The sequence below is a fragment of the Ambystoma mexicanum genome, chromosome 3p (assembly GCF_040938575.1).
Source record: "Ambystoma mexicanum isolate Mex_15411 chromosome 3p, UKY_AmexF1_1, whole genome shotgun sequence".
NCBI lineage: Eukaryota > Metazoa > Chordata > Amphibia > Caudata > Ambystomatidae > Ambystoma > Ambystoma mexicanum.
The window spans coordinates 614,963,632-614,990,127 of NC_090925.1; the positions used below are offsets into that span (position 1 = coordinate 614,963,632).

The 26,496-nt window shown below is 49.0% G+C and overlaps 1 protein-coding gene across 3 annotated transcripts in view; it reads left to right on the forward strand.

Annotated features, from left to right (window-relative positions):
- Positions 1-26,496, forward strand: part of ZNF335 (zinc finger protein 335) — a 1,126,934-nt gene that overhangs the window by 144,476 nt on the left and 955,962 nt on the right. For all 3 annotated transcript variants that reach the window (XM_069651371.1, XM_069651372.1, XM_069651373.1), the window contains one exon: positions 6,444-6,797. In XM_069651371.1, the coding sequence (XP_069507472.1) occupies positions 6,444-6,797 (354 nt within the window). The remainder of the gene's footprint in view (positions 1-6,443; positions 6,798-26,496) is intronic.

Sequence of the window (26,496 nt, forward strand, 5' to 3'; positions counted from 1 at the left end):
CGCTCCTTGCAGATGTCCCAAGATGTTATTCAGTTATCCTTGTATCAAAACCCCCCAAAATGGAAAGGGTGGGCACTCTGGGGCAAAAAGGAAGTGAGCTACAGAGAGGCGGCACTGCCTCACTCACCCGTGCTTCTTCCGAGAAGGCGGCGAGGCCTGGGTCGGCCTCTTCTTGCCGAGTCCGCCCCAGACACCGGGAACTCGAGGTGATCCACACGCCAACAGTGGCGCTCCTGTCCAGATGCAATCGGAGCATGCCGGACCGCTCGCCAGTACCACCGTGTCCACTTGGCCTCCCAAGCTGTACACTCCCAGATCAGAAAGTCTGGGCTCCACCGCGCTCACACACCCACAGCACCCTGGGGCGTGACGCTCCAGCGGCTCGTCCCAGCCGATGCCGCTCCTCCCAGCCAGTCTCCGGTATGAAGTTGGACCGAGGATGCCACAACGTGTTCGCCCGCATCACTTCAGCCGAAGGCTGATATACCACACAATCTCAGTACCAGGACATACACCGGGGCTTCCGCTGCAAGGTGGCACTATCTTCACTAGGCTTGGACCGGGAGAGCAGAATATTTGGGCAGGATAGTGAAGTCAACTATCGGAGCCTTCTCAGGCAGCTGCCATCTTGCAGCTGTGCAAGAGCGCCCCCAAAGTTTGCTCGACATCCAACGTAAATGCCATCCAAAAAATGTTTCCCAGATCATGTTATCCACTAGGTTGTTAACAATGTCTATGATCACCCATGAACAATAATACTTCGGAATAACCCCTTCAACACCATACGTAGTCGGTATTCTTTAAACATACTCTTCACGCCTTCTTACCCTTGTGTTGATGTTTACGAGCGTCGTGGCAGTGACTGGAAAACCAGTCCTCTCTCCTGCGCTCAGTATTTGAATGCAAGATGGCGTCACGTTGACTTGCTGTATGACGTCACGACTTCACAACGCTAATCCTGTCGGTGAAACATCGCCAGCCATCTTGGAGTGATTATCACTCTAAATTCAATGAAATTACTGTTTCTCCTCATTTACCCATCTACTTTCAATGAATCCAAATGGTAAATTGTCCATAACATGCACGTATATAAACTCAACAACCCTACTTGATATCTACATCTCCATTTGGTAATTTATGAAATTTTCACGATAATAAAATAGTGTTTTTTAGCACTGGTAGATAAGCAAGTATTAACTGAATAAGAAAATGCAAAATGTGTTTGGGTACCGTTAGGCAAGCCGTCCCCTGTACTCAATCAGAACTGTGTATTGGAAGCTACAGTTTTTATTTAACCATCAGTGATACAAATCACCCAAGGATCAGCTCACAATCTCAACTGATCTATAAGAAATGAAAGTCACCTATTTACATTAGATTTAAGGATTTTACATTGGTTAGATAACCCTCCATGGGTGTATATAAAATGTTAACACTGTCTAAATTACACAAAGTGCATTTGACAAAAAAAAACAATCTATCCCATTCAATATTCATTCCCCAGAGAACCATAGCCTCTAGATTTCCAATTCAATAAACCTGTTTTTGCACCAGCATTGTAGTCCGTCCCCCCGACCCCCTTTCTAGGGATAATACATTGTTCGAGAAAGGATGAACTGCATCTGTGAAACAGTGTCTTGCTGATTCAAGCAAAATTGATTGCTTCCAGTGAATTTGGATTGTTCACTCTCACATTTGACTTATGTTCAGTCCACCTAGTCTTTGCTTTCTGTGTAGTCTTACCCACATGGAACATACCACACGGGCATCTAAGCCCATAAACCACATTCATGGCATCACATGTACAGGAATGGTTCAATAGAATTTTTCTGCTAGACTAGGGATAATGAACACAATTCCCCTTAATGATATTTCCAAAATGTTGACAATTGTTGCAAGGATGAGTTCCTGTTTTTGGACTAACTGGTTATGCTTTAGGGACATGATCTGCTTTACTAAATAGTTTCTCATTGAATTACTTTTCCTCTAAGCAAATGCCAGCAATTTTGGAAACCCATTTCCCTAAAATAGGTTCTAATTGCAAGATATTCCCGTTATTTTTAATGACATTCTTAGTCTTTTCACTCTGCAATGAATATGTGGTCACATATACCAGCTCTGGACTAAGTTTGATCTTATTCTGACTTAATAGTATGTCACAGGACATTTGCTGTGCTCTCTGTTCGAAAAGCTCAATTCGATCTCACTCATATTTTCTCACTGAAAAAGTATCCCTATCTTGAGGTTTGTCTCAAATACTCATCCTCGTTTGAAATGATACATTTTTATCTCATACATTGAATCAAAGGAACACGTTAAAGTCCTACGGGCGTGAAAACTGGTTGCTAATAATGCACAGTTCCTATCTGTAGGTTTAGAAAAAAACAGTAGTGTGTAATTCATCAAATGTACTGTAAATTACAACATCCAGAAATCGAATACGAGTTATACTGTATTTAGTAGTGAACTTAATTTGAGGTTCTGTTATTCATATGCTTAAAAAAAAAAAAACAAATCTGGAAAAGGCCTGTTCCAAATTCCAAAATCATCTATAGAACACCAGCAGCATTTCAGATACTGAATTCATCTCTGGTTGCATAAAACTTAATCAGTTATTCGGGTAGCTCGAGGCCATTGCTGCCCCCATAGAAGTTCCAGAAATTTGTAAATGAAACCGGTCCTTCAATTTGAAAAAACTGTTAATCAAAACCATTTTAAGAGTCAATACAAAAACCCCATCTGATCAACCATGATATGCAGAAAGCAACAACCATTCCATTGCTACGAATCCAGCTTCATGCGTGATGTTCAAATATAAGCTCATGACATTCATTTTGAACATGATGTTCTGAGAGTCAATGTCGTGTAGTCTACTAAAAAAATGCCCAGTGTCACAAATAGAAGTAGAACTTATCTGCAGAGACGGTTGAATCTGCCTATCCAGATACTGAGCTAGTGGTTCCAACAGGCTGTTAGTTGCAACTAGAATCATTCTTCCAGGTGGATTTACCAAACTCTTGTGAATTTTAGGCAGAATATACAACACTGCCATCATAGGATAAAGTTTAGTTAGAAATAATCTCCTGTGATGTGAAATAAATTCATTAACATTGGCTTCCTCTAGCACCTCATCAATCCATGATCTTATGTTCTGTTAGATTATGTGGCACTGCCATATAGGTTTCGAAGTCTGATAATTGTCTTCCTACTGCCTTCAGATGATCTACCCTGTTCATGACAACCAGAGCTCCCCCTTTTATCTGCCGGTTTGGGAGATATAAATTCCAACAGGATTTATGTTAAGGTTAATTAGCTCTTCAGTGTATGTTTTATATTGAACATGTGAGATTAGAAAGTTGGGTTGGGAAGAGCTATGTTAATTTCTCTTCTTTGTTTTCTAGGAAGACAGCATGTTTGAACCCTGAAGAAAGGATAGGGTAGCTCATTGCGCGTTCGCAAAAGAGAAAGGAAGACTTCTTTGCTTTCCACAAACAATTGTGTCCATTTTTATTTATCAATGTATCTATGTACATAGTTTATAAAGTACAAGCTGATTATCCATAAATGCGTTTAATATGTATAGAAGAAACCATGGTTAATTCTGAATTACATTAAGTATTTGGTTTTTGAAATTTCTTTAATTATGAAAAGGCTTAAGCCGTTTGGAGTGTGCTTGTGTTTCTCATTAGTTTTAATGTGTTTTGGGGTCCATGAGCCGATGCCCTTACCCAGCTGCACCTGAAATTGATGGAAGAATTGATTTATTATTTAAAAAAGAAAGATATTTCAAAACAAACATTATTGGTTGTGCATCCCTAAAGACCGATTGGTTGTCCATTATGGGAGCAACAGATAGAGGTGAGGTGGAGTAGTAATGACCCACCCTTCATCCAGGCTACGGAGCTCCACACCTTAAGGTGCTTAGTCCAGGAACAATTTTCGTGGAGGCTGCACTGCAGTAGCCATGAGATGGTCCAAAAATGGAAAGTCCAGTCCAACCAGCAAGGATGACTGGGGGTGGGGCGTGGTACAATAAGGAATAGCCATGTATGGGCATACGGCTGCTTTAGAAGAAACCAGGGGCACGGACAATGTAGCCATCGGCCAGCCAATCTGGCCAAACCATGTCGTCCGCAGCATTAGTTCATCTTCACAGCAGTCCTTCAGAAATTCAGATAAGATCAGAGGAATGCACAGGGTCTCTCACTCATGACACATTCACTAGTGGGCTGGTCTAAACTAGCTCTCCGATCGCAGCACAGGTAGCACACAAAAGGTTTTGGTGGTCAGCCAGTGGGACTTGCTTGGACTTTGATCCACCAAAACAGGATGTGAGAGGGTGATGTCTGGAGCTGGAAACTAGGCTAACTCAATTTAAACCCCCATTAGTGACTGCTGGACTGGCTCAGAGTGAGTGATATCTGCACATCAGTCATTTTAGGCCTACCTCATGGTCCCCACAGACAAAGGGATGACCCAGACTAAAACTGCTCGTAGCAGGGCTTGACAAAATACTTAAGCACCCCAATGGCTACTCCTCTGGTGTATTGGGCTACTAATGTGCTAAAAATGACTGCACCCCTGGTGAAGCCAAAACTAAATTACAGCTGCCTCAGAATTACTCCATAACACGCTGTCAGTGACATAGTCACCCTCGTTCCAAAATTGAGTACTGGAAAAGCACCAATGCACTTATAGCCATTGGGGCTACTAGGGAAGCAGATCGGGGAAAAGGGTTGCAGTGAGAGGGGGACTTCAGTAGAGGTCTCCTTGTACACAGTAATAGTAAAAGTAAAGGAGGCAAACAAACCGATAAAAAGCAACAAAGTTTAGGGGTTCCATAAAATGGGACAAGAGAACTCCTAGAATTCTGTCCTAACGGTACCCATACACATTTTGCATTTTCTTATTCAGTTACTTTGTCTGAAAGAAGTGCTCAGAATCAGCTGAATATGCATTTTTAGTACAAGGTGGGTTCACTTACCCCTCTCTTCACATTCCATCTGGACCTGTACTGTTCACTCACTCCTCCGGAGCATACTTCCTATGCCAGATCCCACATCTCCCATGGTTCAGTCTATTTTCTGAAGTGGGCCAAGCAAATTTTGCTTGCTGCCGAAGACTTGGTAGTACCAGGATTACCTAACTGGGGTTGTGTTTGGAGGCAATGTCTGTTTCTCTACACAATCATGCTTCCATGCTTCAAAGGAATGTGTGCGCCTTACTGAAGCTTCTCATATGAACAATATGCTGCTACTCAGCTGTATTTCCCACTAGTATCTTGCAATTTAGGATTGTCTTGCTTATCCTCAACCCATGGCTCGAGTGAGCACTATTGGGTTTAATAGGGCTGTCCCTCCTAGAGGGGCCCGAGAATGTCTAGAGGGGCGTTAGGCTCTTCCAAAAGGGAGTACAGTGAATTATTTTAATAGAAAATATAAGGAGATATGACATCTGGGGGAGTAGGGGTGGACAGGACTATATTTTTATTCAATTGTGTGCTCTGCACAACAACTATTTTACTCAAGGAGAGCACAATATAAAAATGTTTGAATACCACAGGATGAATACAAGCATCAACCAACATAACCCCATCTTCCAGTCTAGCCTGTGTAATCTCAATAATTCATGTTCATTTTGTTTGTAGCTGGTCCAACATTGTTCTCTTCACTCTTCTCCACTAATCTCCTCCTCAAACTCTGGTCTTGGTACTCCCTGCCTTGATACTCCAGGCGGGGGCACAATTTGCTCATCTGCAAACAAACCTTGGTGGCGTGAGACCACATCATTCTGTGACATGACGGTTCTGGGTTGGGATGGCTGTCAGACCCCTTTCCAGCCCATGATGGATTCTTTTCACTTAGAAGGTGCTTTTCAGGGCTCTGTAGTGGTAATCATTGCAGAATAAATGATTGTTGACATTACATGTATTTGTTACAGGAGGACTTGCTTTGGGTGTGTTGAGAAAAAGATGCTGGTGTATCAATGATAAACATGTAGGATAGGAACTCCGATACTGGGCAGGTGCAAGATTGAATGTCCACTCTGGGCAGGATTAGGGAGATATATGTCTGCAACGACATGATGGCATTTAATGCCAACTGAAGGCAAAAGAAGAATAGGATCAAACTCTGTTAGCATCTGATTTCTATGTGTAGCACCGTTTGCAGTACAATTTCCGTGGGTGGCAAAGAAGGTATGGTGTTAGCGAGCATGTTCTGGGAGTCTTTGACCTTTATGTTCTGTGGTCATGCTTTGTATACGTGCTGGATGTGTGGTTGCCCAGTTTTCACATGAGTTGTTGGCCCTGAGTGAATGATGGTATCCCCAAATGTCTGTATATCTGTGCCTATTTGGACATCCTGAACGGATGAATCTACTCAACCTATGGAACTACAGAAAGCCAAATAAAACCTCCTTATTGTTTTGCATCTCTGTTTTAGGATCTCTCATTAGGTCATCACATCTTGCAGTTGATGCTGTGACTGATGGTCCCACCTCTACCTGCTTGGACCACTCTGAAGAAGCAGGGCCCTCCAATACTCATAGCCAGCCAGACTTGGAAGGCCACTTGATCCAAGTTCAGCCTGATCAACCTATAGATGGACCTAGAAATGTTGACCGAGATGATCCAGATCAGGGAAATGCTGGTGACACAGAGGAATTGGATCTGCAAGACTTTGAGGGCATGATGGAAGTGGTGGTTGTGCAGCAGTTTAAATGTAAAATGTGTCAATACAAGAGCATCTCAAAGAACACACTCTTCCGGCACATGAAGGAGCGGCACTTTCCACAAGGTCAGGCTTCTATCTTTCCTACAAGGCAATCCCCCATTAGCCATAGATTATTTTTGATATAGTTACGTGTAAAGTGTACAATTACCACAATTGTCTCAACACAGAATGTGTGAAATCTGTTGTAGTACTTTGTAAAATCTCAACCTTTAAATCTGTGTCAGAGATGCAGATGGATATCTAGAACATGGTTGTTGTTTGAGGTTCAGTTTCAGAGTTCAACCTCGTACACTAAGAAAGGTCTACCAGTAAAGTGAACTCCGCAACAAGAAATAACAGTGAATTGTCGCTGGAACAAGGCTCTGTGGCCTGTGTTGGCATGCACTCCTGAAATATTTGCTGAATTAATAGATATAATGACATGTTTGTAATAACGAGGGACTTAAACTGCACCATTTCTGTCACTGGCAACCTGCCTAATGCCACTTTTGTAGATCAGACCACACATTCACAATAGCCTATCTTCATAAGAATGCAGGAGGTCATGTTTCAAGCAGATGGAAGTCTATGCAGCAGGAGAGAGGAGCTGATCCAGGCACTTACTATTGCATTAGCCTAGCCTTAATGTTCCAAATGTTACAGCTACTGTTAACAAGTAGATGGTGGAAGAAGAAAAGGGGACCAAACAGTTGTTAGTGCTCAAACCAGGAACGTGCCATAAGTAATGATAAGCTCACTTGTGGGACTAACGGGAGACTGTTGAAGGGCATGTGCCCAGTAAGTAGTGACATTTTCTTATGTATAACATGTACATTTCCAAGATTAGAGGCTTGTATTTTTTTACACTGAATTTTAAGCAGTAGGTATTCTCTCAATTTCAATTGGAATGAGGGCACTCTTTGAATTGAGAGGGCAGAAAAGGAATGTCTGTTTCACTGCAATTTATTGTAGACTGTCTTCTTGTAATGTGTAAAGGTATAATAAAAAGTGCCAGATGGCAGAACCAGTCATGCCAAAGGATGAGAAGAGGTGACCAATATAGGGTTGCTAGAAGATGTATGTGGACCATAGGTAAAGTAGTGCCTTCTTAAGGCTGGTAATAGTGTTGGGAGCCGGGGTGTGATCCATTCAGGATTATATAATAGTCAACTTGTCAAACTCAACAGATAGATCCAAGGGGACCGAGGGCACCAGCAACTCCAGCATCTGGCATTTGCCACATATGTAACATGGCTAGTTCTGACTGTTTTTATGTCTTCAAAAGACTAGAATTCTACTTGTTGTGCATCCAGTATATTTCGATATTCAAATGCTCACTTTTGGCATACATTTTAACCATTTCACTACACCTCTGTGCATCCTAGTCCCGTGACCACTGCTCCATTAGTTGAGGTGATGTGATGTGATGGGTGGGGTTGTGGACTTAAGTGTAATGGAGAGAAGGCCTCATCCTGCATGCAGTAGTTACAGATCAAGATGGAAAGCCCCAAACTGGATTTATAATCCGGCAAAGCAACACCAGAGATAGAAAGTACTTTAATAACAGAGTCTTTATAGAATTATTTGTTCTGAAACTGGATGTTGTGATCTTGGGTATTGATGTGTTACCAGTTCCATGCTTAGAAGAGTGTCCACCCACCTCCACCCCCAACTCAAGGGTATGTGTAAGCCTCAATTTAAAAATCAATTAGGCCAATGGGTCCACATCACATGGATTTGTATGGTTGGGCTGGGTCTAAAAATCTGTAATCCCAAGGAGCAAGGCGCATGGTGCAAGGTAATGTGACTGCTGGGCGGTAGGTAGGCTGCTATAATGGATTGGTCATGTCTTCCGGATATGCTCCCAGTTCTTCCTGTCTCTCAACCCTAGTAGTCCTGGAAGTGAGGGGGGTGGGTGTCCAGTCCACTGACTACCTCTCAGTTATGTAATGGAACTCAAGGGGTTTTTGTAGTTTATGTAATGAGGAACTGGCACAACGTTGCCAGGGATTTGAGTTTTGCTGCCAGGAGGTGAGGCTGAGGGAGGTATTGAGTGGGGATGGTTGTGTCCCCTTTCTTGAATGCTGCACACCAGGGGCCTAGAGGTAGGCTATCGGGAGGATTGCTGAACATGATTAAGAACTCGCTAAACCTCTCCATAAAGATGCTTCTGTTTAAGAATAATGAAATCCTAGGTGTTGTGATTACAGGAGTTTGTGGCCCTCTTCTGATCATCATTTTGTATAAGCCATCAAAGTGGGTTAGGCCAGCAAATAGAGTTTAAATGTACCGTTTGAAGAATTTAAGGGGTTCTGGCCCTTTGTTTAAGGTGATGGTGGTTGGTGAATTTAATGCCCAGTATTCTGACATCTATTGCAACAATGATAACATATGGGACAATGTCTGTTAACTGGAAGTGAAGAAATTTATATTTCGAGGGGATTGGGTCCTCCGACGTATTCCATATCTATGACATGTAATCACCACAGCTGTGCTGCTTCGGAAACTTTTTTCGGCGCCTGCGTCGATGACGTCGATGCGCCGTCGTCGAGGGCCTCGTCCGACGTCATCCGATGTGATAAGTAGGACGCACGACGCCCGTAGCCTCAGTTCCGTTTTTTCCGCGAACTTGTTGCTTCGTGAATCTCGGTTAACGCCTCGACTCTTTGGAGTTCTGTTCTTCTCGGTTCTTCGAACCTGTTCGTTTTGTGAAAATCCTTCGTGTGAAGATGTCTTCTACTTCGTCTACGACCCCGCGTCCGGGTTTCAAGAAGTGCGGGGAGTGTGGGTCCAAGATGTCGGTGACGGACTCGCACGACGCCTGCCTCTGGTGCCTCGGGGAGGCCCACGACACGGATGACTGTATCGACTGCCAGTCGCTCACGTCCAAAGCCTTACGCGAACGTAAGAAGAAGTTGTCGGTAGGTCGGGTGTCCAAGCCCAGGAAGTCGAAGTCTGCGGGGCTTTCGACGGATGATTCGAGGGGTGACTCTCCGCGTCATCGTGGGAAGTCTCGTGGGTCTCCTTCTAGGAGTCGGTCTCGCCACTCCTCAACCTCTTCGAGGCATTCTCGGAAGCGCCGACACCGGTCGTCTTCCAGGTCCTCTTCGGAGGACTCTGCCCGGCACGTCGCTTACCCCACCAGCCGTGCGACGCCGGAGGAATGGGCTACCTTCGGGAAGAAAATGCTGGCGATTCTTGAGTCGCAGGGTACTAAGCCGTCCGCGCCCCCGAGTGGGGTCGGTCGTGAGAGGTCGAGAGACACTGCTCGCAAGAGTGGTCGACACGAGTCACGGGAGAGGTCCCGTTCGGACAAGGAGACTCGTTCTCGACGTACCCGTTCCAGGTCCCGGTCCTCGACGCGTTCGAGACCGTGTGCACCTGTGAGGTCTTCGAGGAAGACATCGACGTCTGAGGCGTCGAGGGCATCGATAGGCTTTCTCCAGGCTCCGGCTCCGAGGAAGTCGCCGAAGCCGTCGACGCTCAGGTCGTCGAGGGACACGCTCGGGGCTCCGGCCTCGAGGGCTGTGTCGACGCCGCCGATGCTGGAGGCGCTGCATCTGACGTCGACGCCTATTTCCTCGACGCCGATCCTCTCGGCGCCGATGCCGGTTCTCTCGACGCCATCGACGCCTTTTGTGTCGGAGGTACCCCGTGGCACGGGAGAACCCCCTAGGAAGGCTCTGGTTCAGAGCAAGCACTCTCGGGTGCCTTCTTTTCGCCACCTGGACTATATTTCAGAGGCGGATGAGGATTCTGATGGCCCGGTTCCTAGTTAGGTTCCAGATGAAATTGTCTCGGGCCATAGTCAGTTTGACGATTTGAGGCAGTCACTGCATGATGCCAGTGGACTGGACACCTCTCCGGAGGTGGAGTTTTGTAGGCCTGAGCCTGGCTCTCATGCCGATTCCTCGTACCGGCGCCTTATGGCTAGGGTTTCTGAGTACTTGGGATGGTCTGCTCCCCCAGGGGAGTTTGTGCAGGATGATCTGACGGACATCCTTGATGTTGGTCCCCCAAATGATCCGGTACTGCCGTTCCATATGGCTTTACAGAGAAGGGTGGTGGCGGCTTGGACTGCTCCGGAGAGTCTCCCGGCGGTGGGGAGATCCTTGTCGCGAAAATACCGTCCAGCCAGTAGCGACCCCTGCTACTTGACCAGGCACCCCACTCCGGAGAGTTTGGTGGTGCAGGCGGCCACGGCAAAGCAGGCGTCGTACCCTACCATCCCTCCTGATAGGGACGACAAACGTTTTGATGGCTGGGCGAAGAAAGTGTTTTCTTCTGGTGGTATGGCGCTTCAGGCAGCCAACTCCATTTGTGCCTTGTCTCGTTTCACAAACACTCTGTGGAACTGTGTTGCGTTAGCGGCTGAACATATTCCCGAAGGGGACGAACGGGATGGTTTCCTTGCTATGGTCCAGGATGGTAAGGATGCCATGTGTGAGTCCGTTCAGTCGGTTTTGGACTTAGCTGAATGCGTCAGTAGGTCCATGGCGGCGAGCACCGTGATACGCAGGTTTGCGTGGTTGCGGAAGTCGGGGTTTGCTCCTGATGTGCAGTCTCGGCTCCTCAACATGCCCTTTGACGGTGAACACCTTTTTGGCAGCAAGGCTGACGAGAGCCTTGAGAGGTTGCAGACCTCAAAAGCTGCAGCAAAGTCGTTGGGCGCTGCAGTTCGCCAACCTCCGCCTTTTCGTCCTAGGGGACAGCAGTGGAGGGGTGGTTCCTTTCGCTATTACTCATCCTTCAGTAAAGCGAGAGGAGCTGGCAGTCAAAGAGGCCAACGCAGGGGTACCAGAGGTGGACGACAGGGTACCCGTGGTGCCAAGGCCGCTCGGGCAGTTGCCTCTTTGCCCTCAGGTAACGCCGCAGCCGCTCCCATTCAGTCATGAGGCCTTGTCCCATGGTTCGCCGGTTGGGGGAAGGCTGGCGCAGCATCTTGTAGAGTGGCAAGCCATTACTTCAGATGTGTGGGTTCTGGAGATCGTAACCCACGGCTACTGTCTTCCCTTTCGGCACAGGCCTCGCGACTATCCACCGGGGAACCTCTCTTTGCAGAGTCCGGATCCGCTCCTTGCGCAGGAAATTCAAGCCCTGCTGGAGAAAGGCGCCATAGAACTGGTGCCTGTAGCGGAGCGGAACAAGGGTTGGTATTCCCCTTATTTTTTGATTTCGAAGAAAGACGGGGGATGGAGACCCATCATGGACTTGCGCAGTTTGAACAAACTCCTGAGGAAGGACAAGTTCAAGATGGTTACTCTCTCTCAAGTCCTCCAGGCCCTTCAGCTTCAGGACTGGTTGGTGTCACTCGACCTCAAGGATGCTTACTTCCATGTGCCGATCCATCCCAAGCACAAGAAGTACCTGAGGTTCGCGGTTGGCGACTCGCACTTTCAGTTTCGGGTCCTGGCGTTCGGATTGACCTCCGCCCCGAGGGTTTTCACCAAGCTCATGGTGGTGGTGGCAGCGCATCTCAGGCAAGGGGGGATTCACGTCTACCCCTACCTGGACGATTGGTTGATCAGGGGGAGCTCTCCCGAGCAAGTCCTGGATCATCTGTCCGTCACCTGCCACTCCCTTCACAGGCTGGGCTTCTCCCTCAATTTAAAGAAGTCCCATTTGACGCCAACACAGCGGCTCCAGTACATCGGAGCAGTGCTCGGCACTTCCCTGGGTCAGTGTTTTCCTCCCCAGGTGAGGGCTCTTCACATTCAGCAGATGGTGCACAAGTTTCAGCATGCCCAGACGCTCCCAGCGTTCGAGTTCTTGAGGTTGCTCGGCCTCATGGAATCCTGCATTCTTCTGGTGCCAGAGGCTCGCCTGCGGATGAGATCTTTGCAGTGGGCGCTCAAGACGCAATGGTCGCAGTCCTCCGGCAGGATGTCGGACCCGGTTCAGGTGCCGCCCTCGGTCGCCCGGGACCTTCTGTGGTGGGCCGTCGAAGGCAACTTGATGAAGGGGGCTCCATTTTGGCTTCCCTGGCCGGAGGTGACGATCGTGACGGATGCATCCCTCACGGGTTGGGGAGCTCATGCCAACGGGCTGACAGTCAGCGGTCGTTGGTCTCCGTCGGAGTCCAGACTCCATATCAATCTGTTGGAGCTGAGGGCCGTCAGGCTAGCCCTGAAGGCTTTTCTGCCGACTGTGCGAGGAAAGAGTGTCCTGATCCTGACAGACAACACAGTGGCCATGCACTACCTCAACAAAAAGGGGGGGCAGGGTCACTTCCTCTGTGCAGGGAGGCGATGCAGCTCGAGTTCTGGGCCATCCAGCAGGAAGTTTCGATCTCGGCAGTTCATCTGGCCGGAGACGAAAACGTGACGGCGGACGCTCTGAGCAGGCAGAGCACGATCTCTCACGAGTGGGAGTTGGCTCAGGAGATTCTCCTGGAGATCTTCGCCCTTTGGGGGACCCCTCAAGTGGATCTCTTCGCCTCCAGTGTCAGCCGGAAGTGCGAAAGGTTTTGCTCGCGGGAATTTCCTCCAAAAGGAGCCTTAGGAGACGCGTTCGTGGTGGAGTGGTCATTCCTGCTGCTGTACGCGTTTCCTCCAGTCCCCGTCATCCCGCAAGTGCTGCGGAGGTTATGGAAGTTCGGTTCCCGGATGATCCTCATTGCTCCGGCGTGGGCTCGGAGGACGTGGTACCCGGACCTTCTCGACTTGTCCATCTGCCCTCCGCGTCGTCTTCCCTACCGAGACGATCTGCTCTCACGGGAGGGGGGTCAGGTTCTCCATCCAGAGGTCAGATCCCTCAACCTTCACGCTTGGCTTCTGTAAGGTTGAGGTATAGGGATTGGGACCTCCCTGAAGACGTGATGGAGGTGTTGCTTTCGGCCCGAAGGCCAGCAACGAAGTCTCTGTACCGCTGCCGTTGGCGTAAATTCTGCGACTGGTGCGGAGTTCAGAATGTGCATCCTTTTGCATGTGACATCCCCATGGTTCTGTCCTTTTTACTTTCTCTGGCCCACAGGGGCTTGCAAGTGGGTACCATTAAAGGTTACCTGGCGGCGCTGTCCATCTTTAAGCGCTCGTCTGAAGAGTGTTCTTACTTTAAAATCCCTTTAATTTCACAGTTTCTGAAAGGGCTCACTAATGTGTTCCCTCCGTCACCTTTCCTGGTGCCCGGTTGGGATTTAAACCTTGTTCTTAAGTTTCTTATGGGTGCTCCGTTTGAGCCTTTACATTCTTGCCCTTTGAGGCTGTTAACTCTGAAAACTGTGTTTTTAGTTGTGGTTACTTCCGCTCGCAGAGTGAGTGAGTTACAGGCACTTTCAGTTAAGCCACCCTTCACTGTATTTCACAAGGACAGGGTTGTCCTTAGAGTTCGTCCTTCTTTTCTTCCGAAGGTAGTGACGGAATTTCATTTGGCCCAGAAGGTTGTTCTTCCGGGATTCTATCCTCCTCCGCATCCTGGTAAGGAAGAGGAGAGGCTCCATAGGCTTGATCCTAGGAGAGCTTTAAGCTTTTATGTTTCACGCATGTCCCGGGTCAGAGTGGACGATCAACTCTTTATTGGTTACGCTGGAAAGCGTTTGGGGCAAGCTGTGACGAAACAGACTTTGTCTCGCTGGATTATTTTGGCCATCTCGGAGTGCTACCGCTTGGCGGGTAAGGACCCACCGGCTGGCTTGCGGGCCCATTCTACCAGGGGTATGGCTGCGTCTACTGCCCTGCAGAGGGGTGTTCCTATTCGCAACATCTGTGATGCAGCCACCTGGGCTTCAGTACATACATTTGTACGTCACTATTCCCTCGATTTCATCCGAGCACAGGATCTGGCCCTTGGCAAGGCGGTCCTTTGCTCTGCTATTTGATTGGCTATTCTAAATTTTGATTCTAAATTCTTTCCCTCCTCCTTGCTCTGGTGCTGCTTTGGGAGTCTGTCATAGATATGGAATACGTCGGAGGACCCAATCCCCTCGAAGAACAAGTTACTTTCTTACCTGGTAACGTTCTTTCGATGGGATGGTCCGACGACGTATTCCATATCGCTCCCGCCCTGCCTTCCCCGCTGCAGAATTTCTTTTGCGATTGCAGCTTACGTTCCGCAAGGCTTTGTGTCTGACTGGCAGTTGACTAGTGTCACACGTTCTGGGGGAAAAAACTACAACTGAGGCTACGGGCGTCGTGCGTCCTACTTATCACATCGGATGACGTCGGACGTCGGAGGAGGCCCTCGACGACGGCGCATCGACGTCATCGACGCAGACGCCGAAAAAAGTTTCCGAAGCAGCACAGCTGTGGTGATTACATGTCATAGATATGGAATACGTCGTCGGACCATCCCATCGAAAGAACGTTACCAGGTAAGAAAGTAACTTGTTCTTTTTAAACATGCAAAACAAGTAAACTGGCAGTTCTAGGCAGATTTCTTCCATATATGGGATATGTTGATGCTAAATGGCTGTATGAAAGGCGATTGTCCTGTGTCATGGACTTAGTCAAATGGTTAACCAATACATACCCTTGATTATATTTTTGTGACCACTGCCCTGTGGGTGATGGTGCAAGAACTGATCATCAGAGATCCTGGGGATAGCGACCACAAACCACTAACAGGAAAACTCCAATGGGCCCAGAATGAATCACAACGTGAGTCTTGTAAGGGAATTCTTGAGGTAAACAATGGGAGAAACCTTATTACATGGTCGGAACGTAATGCACAGAAACTGAATGATGTTCATTCTGCCCTTACCCAGCCATGGGGTGATTTATATTGAAAGCTTACTACTGACCCGGGTCTCTTTTCACAGAGAATGCACACGGAATTTGTCAACCTCAATAAGTCTAAAGGGAACGTGAGGTGTTGTAGAGCGGAGGTGGTACGTAAACGTAAATGTTTTGATCAACTAAGATGCGAAAGGAAAAACGGGATGAGGCTAGACCTGAGACCGCTACATTTGAGGGTGCATACACTTGGGAGGGATGGTGTTAATGAACAAAAAAAACGCAAATTAAACAAGCCTATAAAAACTGGATAATCGCCCACAAAATAAAATCGCAGTATGCATTTATCAACAGGTAGCTGATTTGAATCCTGGTTTTGAAGGACCAGAAACCATTCTGGAAAGTTGTATCTAATTGTATTGGGTGAACCAAAGAATCCCATTGAGGAAGAGAGATAGGTGAAATTCTACAGGGGGACATTTGGGTCGAAGGACTCTGGTAAGCATATGTATAGATGGGGGCTTTGGAGTAACGATTTAAACATCATCTTGTTAGAAGAGGTATGATTTGTGATAAATAAGAGTAACAATTCAAGGGCAGCAGGCCCGGATAGTTTACCGCCTCGGTTTATAAAAAAAGAAAAATGCTGAAACCTGGTCGCATATTTTATTTGCGCTGTTTAAAAACGGTTTACTTATGGATAGTATTCCTGATTCCTGGTGTCAAAATATACTTGCTTCAAAAAAGTATCCAATTGTATCAGATACTCCCGTCCCGTGTACCCCTTAATAGTTAAAGAATCAGCCAAGATTAGTAAAGAATATGTAACCATGCAGATATACATATAACAACCATTGGTTTGTCAATTTATACAAATGAAGTAGAAATTATTCAATTCCACAGTAGTTCAGTGAGCAAAATTGTCTTTGTGGGATGTCATCAGGCTCCCTTCATCAGGTGCATTTCAAAAAGTCTACAATGTAATATGACAATCTTACAAAATATACTTGTCCTGATTCACAAAACAGGGCCCAGGGTGGATGTTAACTGCCCATATCATTGCTCTTTATATCTTGTAAAGATTAGTAGACTGGGTTAGCCAGAAGAATACCCTGAGTATTTTCCATACCAGGTTCAGGAAAGCTGTAGGCACCCAGGTGGGGAGGGTTTATCCTAAAATACTTCCTAAAAGAACGGTGTAAGCATAACAGGCCTGCATTGTACATTGCTTTTTTGTATTTAAAGTCCTCTTTTGATACAGTGGCTAGAGGGAAGTTTTGGTAGAAATTGAAGTCTCTAAATATTCCAACAGACTTGTAAAATCTTGTTATTAAGTTACATGAGGAAAATGGTGGCAGGATTTGATTGAGGTGTATTCTGGTCCCCTTTCTGTTTGATCATTCCTGCTAAATCAAATAGTGATTAATCAGGGTTTTTTTTTTTTTTTAAACTTTTCTTTATTGGCAAGAAGTAGCAGCCGGTACAGTGTAAATTAGCAAAGTAACACACATTTCACAATAAAGCATGGTTCATGGCATACAAGTATTGCAGAGGGTCATATACAGTGCCAACTGCAGTTATCCGCGGAAGAGGCGTGCTTCATGTAACAAGATCAGCCCCCCGATCAGGAGAGGGAGGGGAAGACCGGAGCTCCAGGTCCACCTTATTGTTCAGGTAACTACAGAACTCAGTCCAAATGTTTTTAGGGCGAGCATTACCCGGAAGCATTTTAACATAGTCCTCTTCACAGGATTGTGTCCAGGTGAGGGCCTTGAGCCACATCTCCAGAGAGGGAGGGGACCTGGACTTCCAGCACTGCAAAATACACTTCTTGGCCACACTCACCGCCACATTTAAAAACGATTCAGTCCCTTCCCAGAGCCCAAACACGAGAGGCAGGGGTTCAGGATCCACACGGAACCCCACTATTTCAGACAGGGCATCTAGTACCGCGTTCCAGAATGGGGCCAGTGCCCCGCACGCCCAGAACATGTGTGCGTGGTCCGCATCGCTAGCCCTACATCTCTGACATGGGTGCGATTGATCTCGGGCGAATTTTCCAATCGCATAAGGGGTGTAGTACAGGCGGTTGAGCAGTTTGTATTGGATACACCTAACTCTGGAGTTAAGGGAAACCCTGCGGGTGTGCATGCACATTTTGAACCACATATCGTCTGTGATATCTAATCCCAGGTCCCGGCTCCAGGCATCCCGGACGGTGTTGGGGGGGGTTCAGCAGCCCGTGTCATCAACATTTTATATAAGTAGGATACGATACCCCTACAACCAGCGGAATTGGCAATATAGCAGACCTCGGGGGATTCAGGGAGTTCGTTCGGGTATGAAGGCCACAGGCCCTGGACCGCCGCCCTGATGCGGAAGTATTGCAGCAGTTCTAGTGGGGATCTGGAGTGGCCGGGCCTCCATGTCTCCGGGGTGATGAATTTCCCGTCAGGGAACAGATCAGAAAGTGATCTGTATCCCAGGTCTGACCAGTGGCGTATAAGGAGCTGATCCTGTGTGGGGGTGAGGCCCGGGAAAAACCAGAGGGGAAGCCTTTTGTAGTACGGGGGGAGTCCGGATTAGGCGTAAGGATCTGCCTCCATGCTTTGATGGTGGAGGCCACTGGGTCGGCAAGGGCGTGTGTCTGATATGAGTGAAATAGGATCAGGGACATGACGTTCACCTCCTCGGTTGCTAGGATTTCGAGTTTGACATGCGGGGGGGGTTCGTGGTGGTGATACCAATACGTGGCATGCTGGGCCTGGGCCGCCGTCCAGTACTGGGTGAGGTCAGGAGCTCCAAAGCCCCCCCCCCCCCCCCTCTCATAGGGGAGGGTCATGTGCAGCCACTTCCTGCGCACGGCACCCGAGTGCCAAAGAAAACGGGCAAACTCAGAGTGTAGGTCCGAGAAGTATTGTTTCCCGGGCCAAAGAGGAACATTAGCGAACACATACAGGAGTTTAGGCACGATGATCATTTTAATTAGGGATAGTCTCCCTGATAGTGAGAGGGGAAGGTTTCGTCATCGCTCTATTCTGGTACGAGCGTACAGTGCGGCGGCCCCATAGTTATCAGACACTAACGTGGCCTTCGAGAGAGCCACATGGACCCCCATGTATTTAATGCCCTTGGGCGCCCATTTGAGAGGAAATTCACATGCAGGCTGGGGGGTAGCAGGAGTGAGGGGAAGGATTTCTGATTTAGAATAATTTATGGCGAAGCCTGAGAATGTGCCAATTTTTATGATTTCTCGGATGATCAGGTCGAGGTGGACTGAGGGGTTTCTGACATATAAAAGCACGTCATCTGCGTACAATGATATAATTTCGGGGGTGTCTCGGAGGCGAATCCCTCTGCGCACGTGGTTGTTCCGCACGCTGTCAGCCATGGGCTCTATGGCCATAGCAAATGACAAGGGAGAGAAAGGGCACCCCTGCCGCGTCCCTCTGTGGAGGGAGAAGGGGGCCGATAAGCGGGAGTTGACCAGGACTCTGGCTACTGGATTATTGTATAGTAGTTTAATACATGACATCATGTATGGGCCAATTCCAATCTTTTCAAGCACCGCCCATAGATATTGCCAAGAAACCATGTCGAACGCTTTTGGGGCGTCCAATGTCACGGCCACAGCGTTGGCTTGGGGATCAATTCTGGAGATTACATTAAACAACCGTCGAATATTTAGGGCAGTTGAGCGGGCAGGCACAAATCCGCTCTGGTCAGGGTGGATGAGATATTTCATGATGGGGAGGAACCTGTTAGCTATGATTTTGGCGAAAATCTTGGTGTCAGTGTTGATGAGTGATAGAGGTCTGTAGGATCCGCACTCATCTGGGGGCTTGCCCGGCTTAGGAAGCACAGTAATGGCAGCCTCCCGAAGGGACCGGGGGAGGGCGGCAAGACGCAGCGACTCCTCCCAAAGCTCGTGAAGGCGTGGAGCGAGGAGAGCAACGTGCTCCTGATAGAACTCAGCGGTCAGGCCATCCGGACCAGGGGCTTTCCCCTTAGGGAGGGCCGAGATGACTGCAGTTATCTCGTCAAGGGTGAAGGGAGCATCTAGTTGTTCTTTGGTGTCGAGGGATAATAGGGATATTGCGATGCGTTCTAGGAGGTCGCCCAGGTCTTGTGGGCTGTGCTCCGACTGCTGTGCATAAAGGGTTGTGTAGAACTCTGCAAAGGTCTCAAGGATGGGGCTGTCGGACCAGTGTCGCACTCCATCGCTATCTATGAGGTTATCAATGCGTGCCCTACCATTCTCGGCCCGGGCGAGACGGGCCAGCACTCGGCCTGGTCTCTCCCCCTCCCCGTATTTCCGGGCCGCGACGGGGCGGGCGAGGTAGCTTATCTCGCTATGGGCAAGGGACTTGAACGTGTCTAGTTCGGTTCTAATCTGTGCTAATATGGGCGGAGTCCGGGTGACCGCGTATTCGCGTTCTAGGTCTCCAAGCTTGGTCTCAGAGCGGTGCAGGGAGTTTCTAATATCTTTGAGTACCCCGGCCTCCCTAGAGATGCATATGCCCCTGATGAAAACTTTAAAGGCCTCCCACCTTATCCCGTCCGTAGTGTCATGGCGCTTGTTGCTGTCAAAAAACGTGGTGATATCTGCAAGAATGTCAGCCTTGAATACAATGTCGTGTAGCGTGTCAGATTTAAATCTCCAGTTAGAATGCGGAGGTAGGGTAGGGCGCAGGGCGATATCCAGCGTGATCGGGGAGTGATCGGAGAGTGTGTGAGGGAGAATCCGTCAGGTGAGCGCCTTGCCATAAAAAAGGCCCGTAGATAGAAGGAACAGGTCAATCCTGGAATGGCTGTCGTGGACGGAGGAGTAAAATGTAAACTCTTTCGACACCGGGTGGAGAATCCTCCAGGCGTCCACCAGACCAGCAGCGAGCATGTGTGCGTGCAGGCGACGGGCCACCCTGGACAGTGTTCTGGGAGCAACCCCGGATCTGTCCAGGTCGGAGTCCAGTATGAGGTTCATATCTGCCCCAAATGATGGGAACCCCAACATAGCCAAGGAGGATATTAAGGATATGGTCAAAGAATTCGGTTGTGTCTATGCACGGAGCGTATGTGTTGACCAAAAGGCACTCTGAGTTGGCTAGGAAACAATGAAGGATCACATATCTGCCCTGGGCATCGATATGGCTGGCGCGAAGGGAGAACTCCAGCGACTTGTGAATCAAGGTGAGGACACCCCTGGATTGGGAGGAGAACACAGTGAAATATTTATTGGGGCCCCAAGCCGGGGCGAGCGAGGACGATAATTGTGCAAGGGCATGAGTTTCCTGTAGGAAGAGTATCTTGACCCCGTGCCTCTGGACGTAGGCCGTGACCCTGCGAGCCTTGGTGTAGTTGCTCAGCCCCCTAATATTCCAGGACATTAGCCTAATGGACATTTATAGCAATTTAGGGGGGATCCGAGTAGTGTGTGTCAGACCTTGCCAAATAGATGCCGGCCACTAGTGCGGTGGCCTGATGTGTCATTCCAGAAGCTGCCACTGTCTCACCTTTTTTGTTAATATAACTTCCCCGAATAACACTGCCACCCCCAACCTAGCAGTGCCCAGAAACCCACCCAAATTCTCATGGCGTTCGTACCAAAGCCAACGTGGCTGGTTCAATCCCCAAACCAAACAAGGGGGCCGCCCCTGAACTAAACAAGCCAAACTCGGCGTTGCAACTGCAGCGGGGGTAGCTGCTGCCGTGACCCGGTCAACATAGTTGAACGGTGGAGTACACCAAATAGTGTATAGCGGTGATTGTGTTAAATCGTGAGAGGAGACCGCATAGCAGGGCCCAGTGAGCAAGGGTTGTAGGGGTATATAGTCCATGTAAAGGTGCCATACATCGTGGACAACACCTCTGCGACCCTCATAGCATGTCTTAAACATTCAACAATGAGTTGCGACAATAGGAGCATTCATAACAGGAGGATACATGAAATAACAAGTAGATCACAAAGAACAGGCGTGGTACCAATACCACAATGAGGCAGGTATCCGGTGAGTAACAGGCCAGCTCAATCCTCATCACAAGGGTCGGCCCCGGGGCCCACGCTAGGAATGTGAGCCTCGATGAATTTCACCGCCTCCTCAGGGACAGTGAAAAAGTATAGTTTATTCCGGTGATTGAGCTTCAGCCTGGCGGGGAATAACATGGCATATTCCACCTTCCTCTCTCTGAGCATCTTCTTCACTCCATTAAATTGCCTTCGCTCTATTTGGACACTGACAGAGAAGTCCGGGAAAATGCGAATTATCTGGGATTCAATTCTTAGTTCCCCCTTTTCGCGGGCCAACCGGAGGATGTGGTCTCTATCCCTGTAGCTAAGAACTTTGGCAATAATTGGTCTGGGGAAGTCGCCCGGTTTGGGGCGAGGGGCCAGTGAGCGGTGGGCCCGCTCGATAGTGAAGAAGGGGGGGAAAGTGGAGGATCTCCCAGGAGGTCTCTCAGGAGGGCCTCGACTGCCAGTTCCATTTTGCCCTTGAGAGCCGACTCGGGAACCCCGACGATGCGGATATTGTTCCTACGGGACCTAGATTCCAAGTCATCGCACTTCGCCTTGACCTGCTTCATATCACGCACCAAGTCCGAGTCCGTATTCTGGAGTATGTGCACCTCATCCTCGGTTGTTCCAATCCTAGTTTCTGCCTCACCTAACCTGGTGCCATGCTGATCCAATTTGGTGCGCAGGGAGGCTACGTTGGCATTTATGTCGTCTAATTTTTCGTGAAATGACGCAAAGTTTTTGGCCATAGACTCCATGAGCGACGTAAGGTCTGGCTGAGGGGGGCAAGAGGAAACATCCGAGTCGTCAGGAGGAAGGGCAGCCTCGGCCTGAGCTTGGTCTTGCTTGGCTAGGGCTTTAGCAAACTTGTCCATTGCCCCAGCCTTGTTGGCCCCGCGTGCCTTGCCGGACATTCTCAGGGAGCGCCCTGAAGAGAGAGTGCGTATTTTCCGCGGGGAGGCAGGAATGGTCCCCAAGAGGTTAGAGAGAGGCTCGGGCCGTGAGCAGCGCCCAGCCTTGGTGTGCTCCGGTACGTCGAGTCCACCCAAGGGGGCAGGGGCGAGGCGGCCAGTAGTGGCAAGCAGCTAAGTCGGGGGCGCAGGGTACCCTAAGGCGTAGTGAGAGGATGCCCCCCCTCAGCGCTGAGTATTGGGCGCCCAGAACGGCACCCGCAGGAAGAGTGTTCACAGGGGGGTGGGATGAGTCCGGGGTCCCTACCTCCCCCGAAATGGCGGAGGTGCAGCCCAGAGATGAGGCGGAGCAGTAGAGCCCGATGTGGAGCAAGCCGACCCCTCGCCCCTCTCACCTGGGGACCCTGTGGGTCGAAGAGCCGTAGTCAGTCCAGGCCGTAGCAGGGCCCCCAGCTTGGCAGTGTGTTGAGGCAGGATCAAGGCCCCGAGCCCCAGTGGGCCCCGCGCCGCAGCCGGCAGGAGGTACCAGCAGAACTGGCAGAATAGTCGGCGGGGGCCTCTATTCGGAGCAGGCAGCTGGCCCGGGCCGCCTCAGGGACCAGTGGCGCAGGCTGCGGGGCGCTCGGGCGGTGTGCGCACGGGGGCCGCTCCGGCGGCCCACACCGTAACCTCGCCTGTCAGGGCCCGCGCTCTCCGCAGGCGGGGCGCATGCCGCAGATGTCGATGGCACACACAGGGCCGGACGGCAGAGAGGGGGCGGCCCAGGCGGCCGGCCCCCGAGCAGCAGGAGCTTCCACCCCGGCGGGCCGATGATGGGGTATGGGCCGCAATCGGCGTCACGCAGGCCGGAGTCCTTCGGAGGTGGAAATGATGGCCCCAGATGTCCGTTTTCGCCCAGAAAAAATGCTGTGTGTAGCAGTGGCAGTGGGCTGTAGGATGCGTGGGGTCTCGGCGATAGCTTGACTTTAGAACCGCTGATTCCGGCGGATTTGCGTCTCGCGGGTCACAGAGCTTAGACGCTAAGCGGACATTTTGTCGGCTGCTCAACAGCGCCCCCGATTAATCAGGTTTAACATTTTCCCCAAGAGTAGGTGCAATTGAGAGTTTGATGGTTAGCTCATGCCGATTACCTAATTCTGCTGGATAAATCACAGATTGGACTTCAGCCGAGTCTGGAGTCTGCATACAGATATGCACTGAACGCCCTAATGTTGAAATGGGGGAGGTAGGAAACAAAGATACTGGTCATTCATGAGCAAGGTAGCAAAACTATATGTGGGTTATTGGAGGAGCAGCTCTGAAGGTGGTGGACACATTTAAGTATTTGAGCTTTCCTATTTCCAACAATGCAGGTAAAACTAATTTAATTCAAAGTTTTAAACAGAAACTTATTCCACTACTTCCCAAAGTCAAATAAGTTGATCGTATGAGGGGGCAATACTCACGGTTGCACATGATAGAATTATATTGATCCCAATTTGTTCCTATGGTGACTTATCGTTTGGAAATTAATATTAGGATGGACTGAAAGGATGTAGATAGACTAGTATGTTTTATATTAAGACATCTTTGGGGTTTACTTTTGTGTACTCACTTGCACCCCTGTGCAAGTGATTAGAGTAGAGCTGTCTCTGTCATCTCTGTGGATACACATAATGAAATGAAGGTTTATGCTTTTGGCAAAAATATTAATCCCCCAAGACCATTCCTTCACTGTTTGGGGGCTCGCTCTTAATAACATTATGCAACTGGGAGATTGGAAGTTGCTCCAGAAATGTCGCTTCAGAATGCAGGAAACTTATAGCAATGCTGGATGTCGCTCTGGAACTAATTTCGCTTCAGAATGCAGGGAATTTATAGCAATGCTGGATGTCGCTCCGGAACCTCTTGAGGGAATACGTTTTTTTTTGTGGAAGGTTGTATTCCGAAAAAGTGAGCTGTCGGGAAGAAAAAGGGACTACCCTCATAATAAGTGTACAGTCACTCTCATACTTAGCATCCATGTGCTTCACCTTTAAGCAAGTGCAGGCGTATTGCAGACAATGCCCCATTAAGGAGGTGGCGAAACGTTTTATGCGTTTAATTTGCTACCTACCTCGGGCAGATTGGGGCCAAGAGAAAACCTTCCCGAATGCAAAGAACATGCAGGATATGCAAAAGGGTGGGAAGCATCGGGACTCTGTGCCATTTATATGTAGAGTGTGTACATTTGGCCCTCTGAGACAGAAGTTCTTCTAGCACTTTCCTGGTGAATTTAGATTAAGGTCAGGGGAGTCTTTTTGGATTTGTCTGTTTCAGGTTCTCAAATAGGGATGGCCATTGCATCTTATACATTTTGGAAAGGCTTTTAAGAGCTGTATCCTATTAAAAAAATGATAATGCTGAGGGAAAGGGTTTCCTGTTGCCTTTTGTGTTTAGCCACAAAGTTCGTCTAAATATTGAAATGTTACATTTTGTAGGAATGATTTTAGGGAAGTGTGTGTGTGTGTGTGTGTGTGTGTGTGTGTGTATATATGTATATATATATATATATATATATATATTTCTGAGGCTTGTGGAATCTGCTTAGATCACATGCTGTGCATAGGCCGACATCTAGTGGAAGCTGCGGAGTATTACAGTTTGTTTTTCGAAACTCGAAAATGGGCGTCGACACAGGGCGTGCCAGTAATACTATCCCTAGTGTGACGTCCACTGTACCCAAGATAAGATCCCTCACGCGTCTAGGATCCTCAGATTGTTTTTTCCGCCATACTGGTCGGAAGCATCTTGCAGAGTCCCCTGGCCTTAGCCATACTTTTGCTAAAATTATAATCTATTGCATCCTTCCCCACCCCAAAGTCGAACTTTGACACTTGACGCCGGCTGGAGAAGAGATCAACCGTCGGCTGCTGCACGACGGATTTGTGCCTCGGAAGGCCGCTGGCCTCGGCCCTGCAAGTAGGGAGAGTGGGGGGTGGTACATACTCTACACTCTTGGTATATAGGTACACCTTATATATTTCCTACACTTAACAGCCCGCTGCCTCAAGGTGCGTATGGAGGGTACCCCTTTTCAATTCTGCCCCAAGTGCAACCGCAAATACCCTTGGGTCGACGGGAACGCCACGTGCAATCTCTGCTTGCCGAGGGACCACCCCGAAGCAAACTGCAGAGCGTGTAGTAGGTTTAAACCTAAGACACTTAAGGACCGTTCGACGAAGCGTTGGGACCACCACGCCAGGCAGGCGGCCATGGCAGCGGAGGGCGCCTTCAGCGATGGCAGCGACGCCATACTTTCGGACGGCGAGGGCATTACGGCGTCAAAAGACAGCCGAGCGAGGTCCCCGACCTCGGAAGGTCGTCCGGCAGGGCGGCTATGGGGAAGACCCCCGGCGACGCAAGCGCTTCACACACTACACACACTAAACACACTAAGTCCAACCGAGACTCGACGACGTCGAGTTCTCGGAAAGAGGCACAGACAGAACGGTCCGACTCGGTGACCTCTGTCGCTCTCGATCAAGATCGCCGCATGACGCCAGGCAATCATCCACTCTTGCCAAGAGTGCCTCGCTCCCTAGGCTAACAGAAGTTCGATCGTCGGAAGACGAAGACGTCGTCCACCCCAGGCCGCGCTCCAGGAGGCGGAGCCCGCAATTAAAACCAGCGTGGCCCCACGCTCGAAGGACAGGGACACCTCTCCCGATCCTCGACGCCAGGCGTCGAAGAACTCCGGAGCCACTAAGGGACAGGGAAACATTTTTTCTACGCACGGGGAGGGGGGAAAACAGCAGAAGAAACTACCTGTACATTCTTCCACACCTGTGAGACACCCCCCTAAACAGACAGACAAGTCCAGGTCTGCTGATAGGTCCACAACCAGCAAGGCTACTCAGGATAAATCCCATAGACTTGCTGAGAAAGTCATTCCCAGTTCCAAAAAATGGTCCAGTGAAGACATAGATAGGGTCATGTCAAGAATGTCTTCCTTGGCTGACTTTTATGATAAAAATCCTGAACATTTCCTCTCGTATGATCCACAAGGGGCCACACCCTCAGGCTCTACGGATCCTATCCCCCCCGTGTAAAAAGGCCCGGTTTGAAACCCCGATGAGGTCTGATCCCTTCGAGGTTCAACCTTACGCAACACCATACTCTCGGTATCAAGGAGAGGCTTCGTTTGGTGGAGACCAAGAGTTTGATATGAT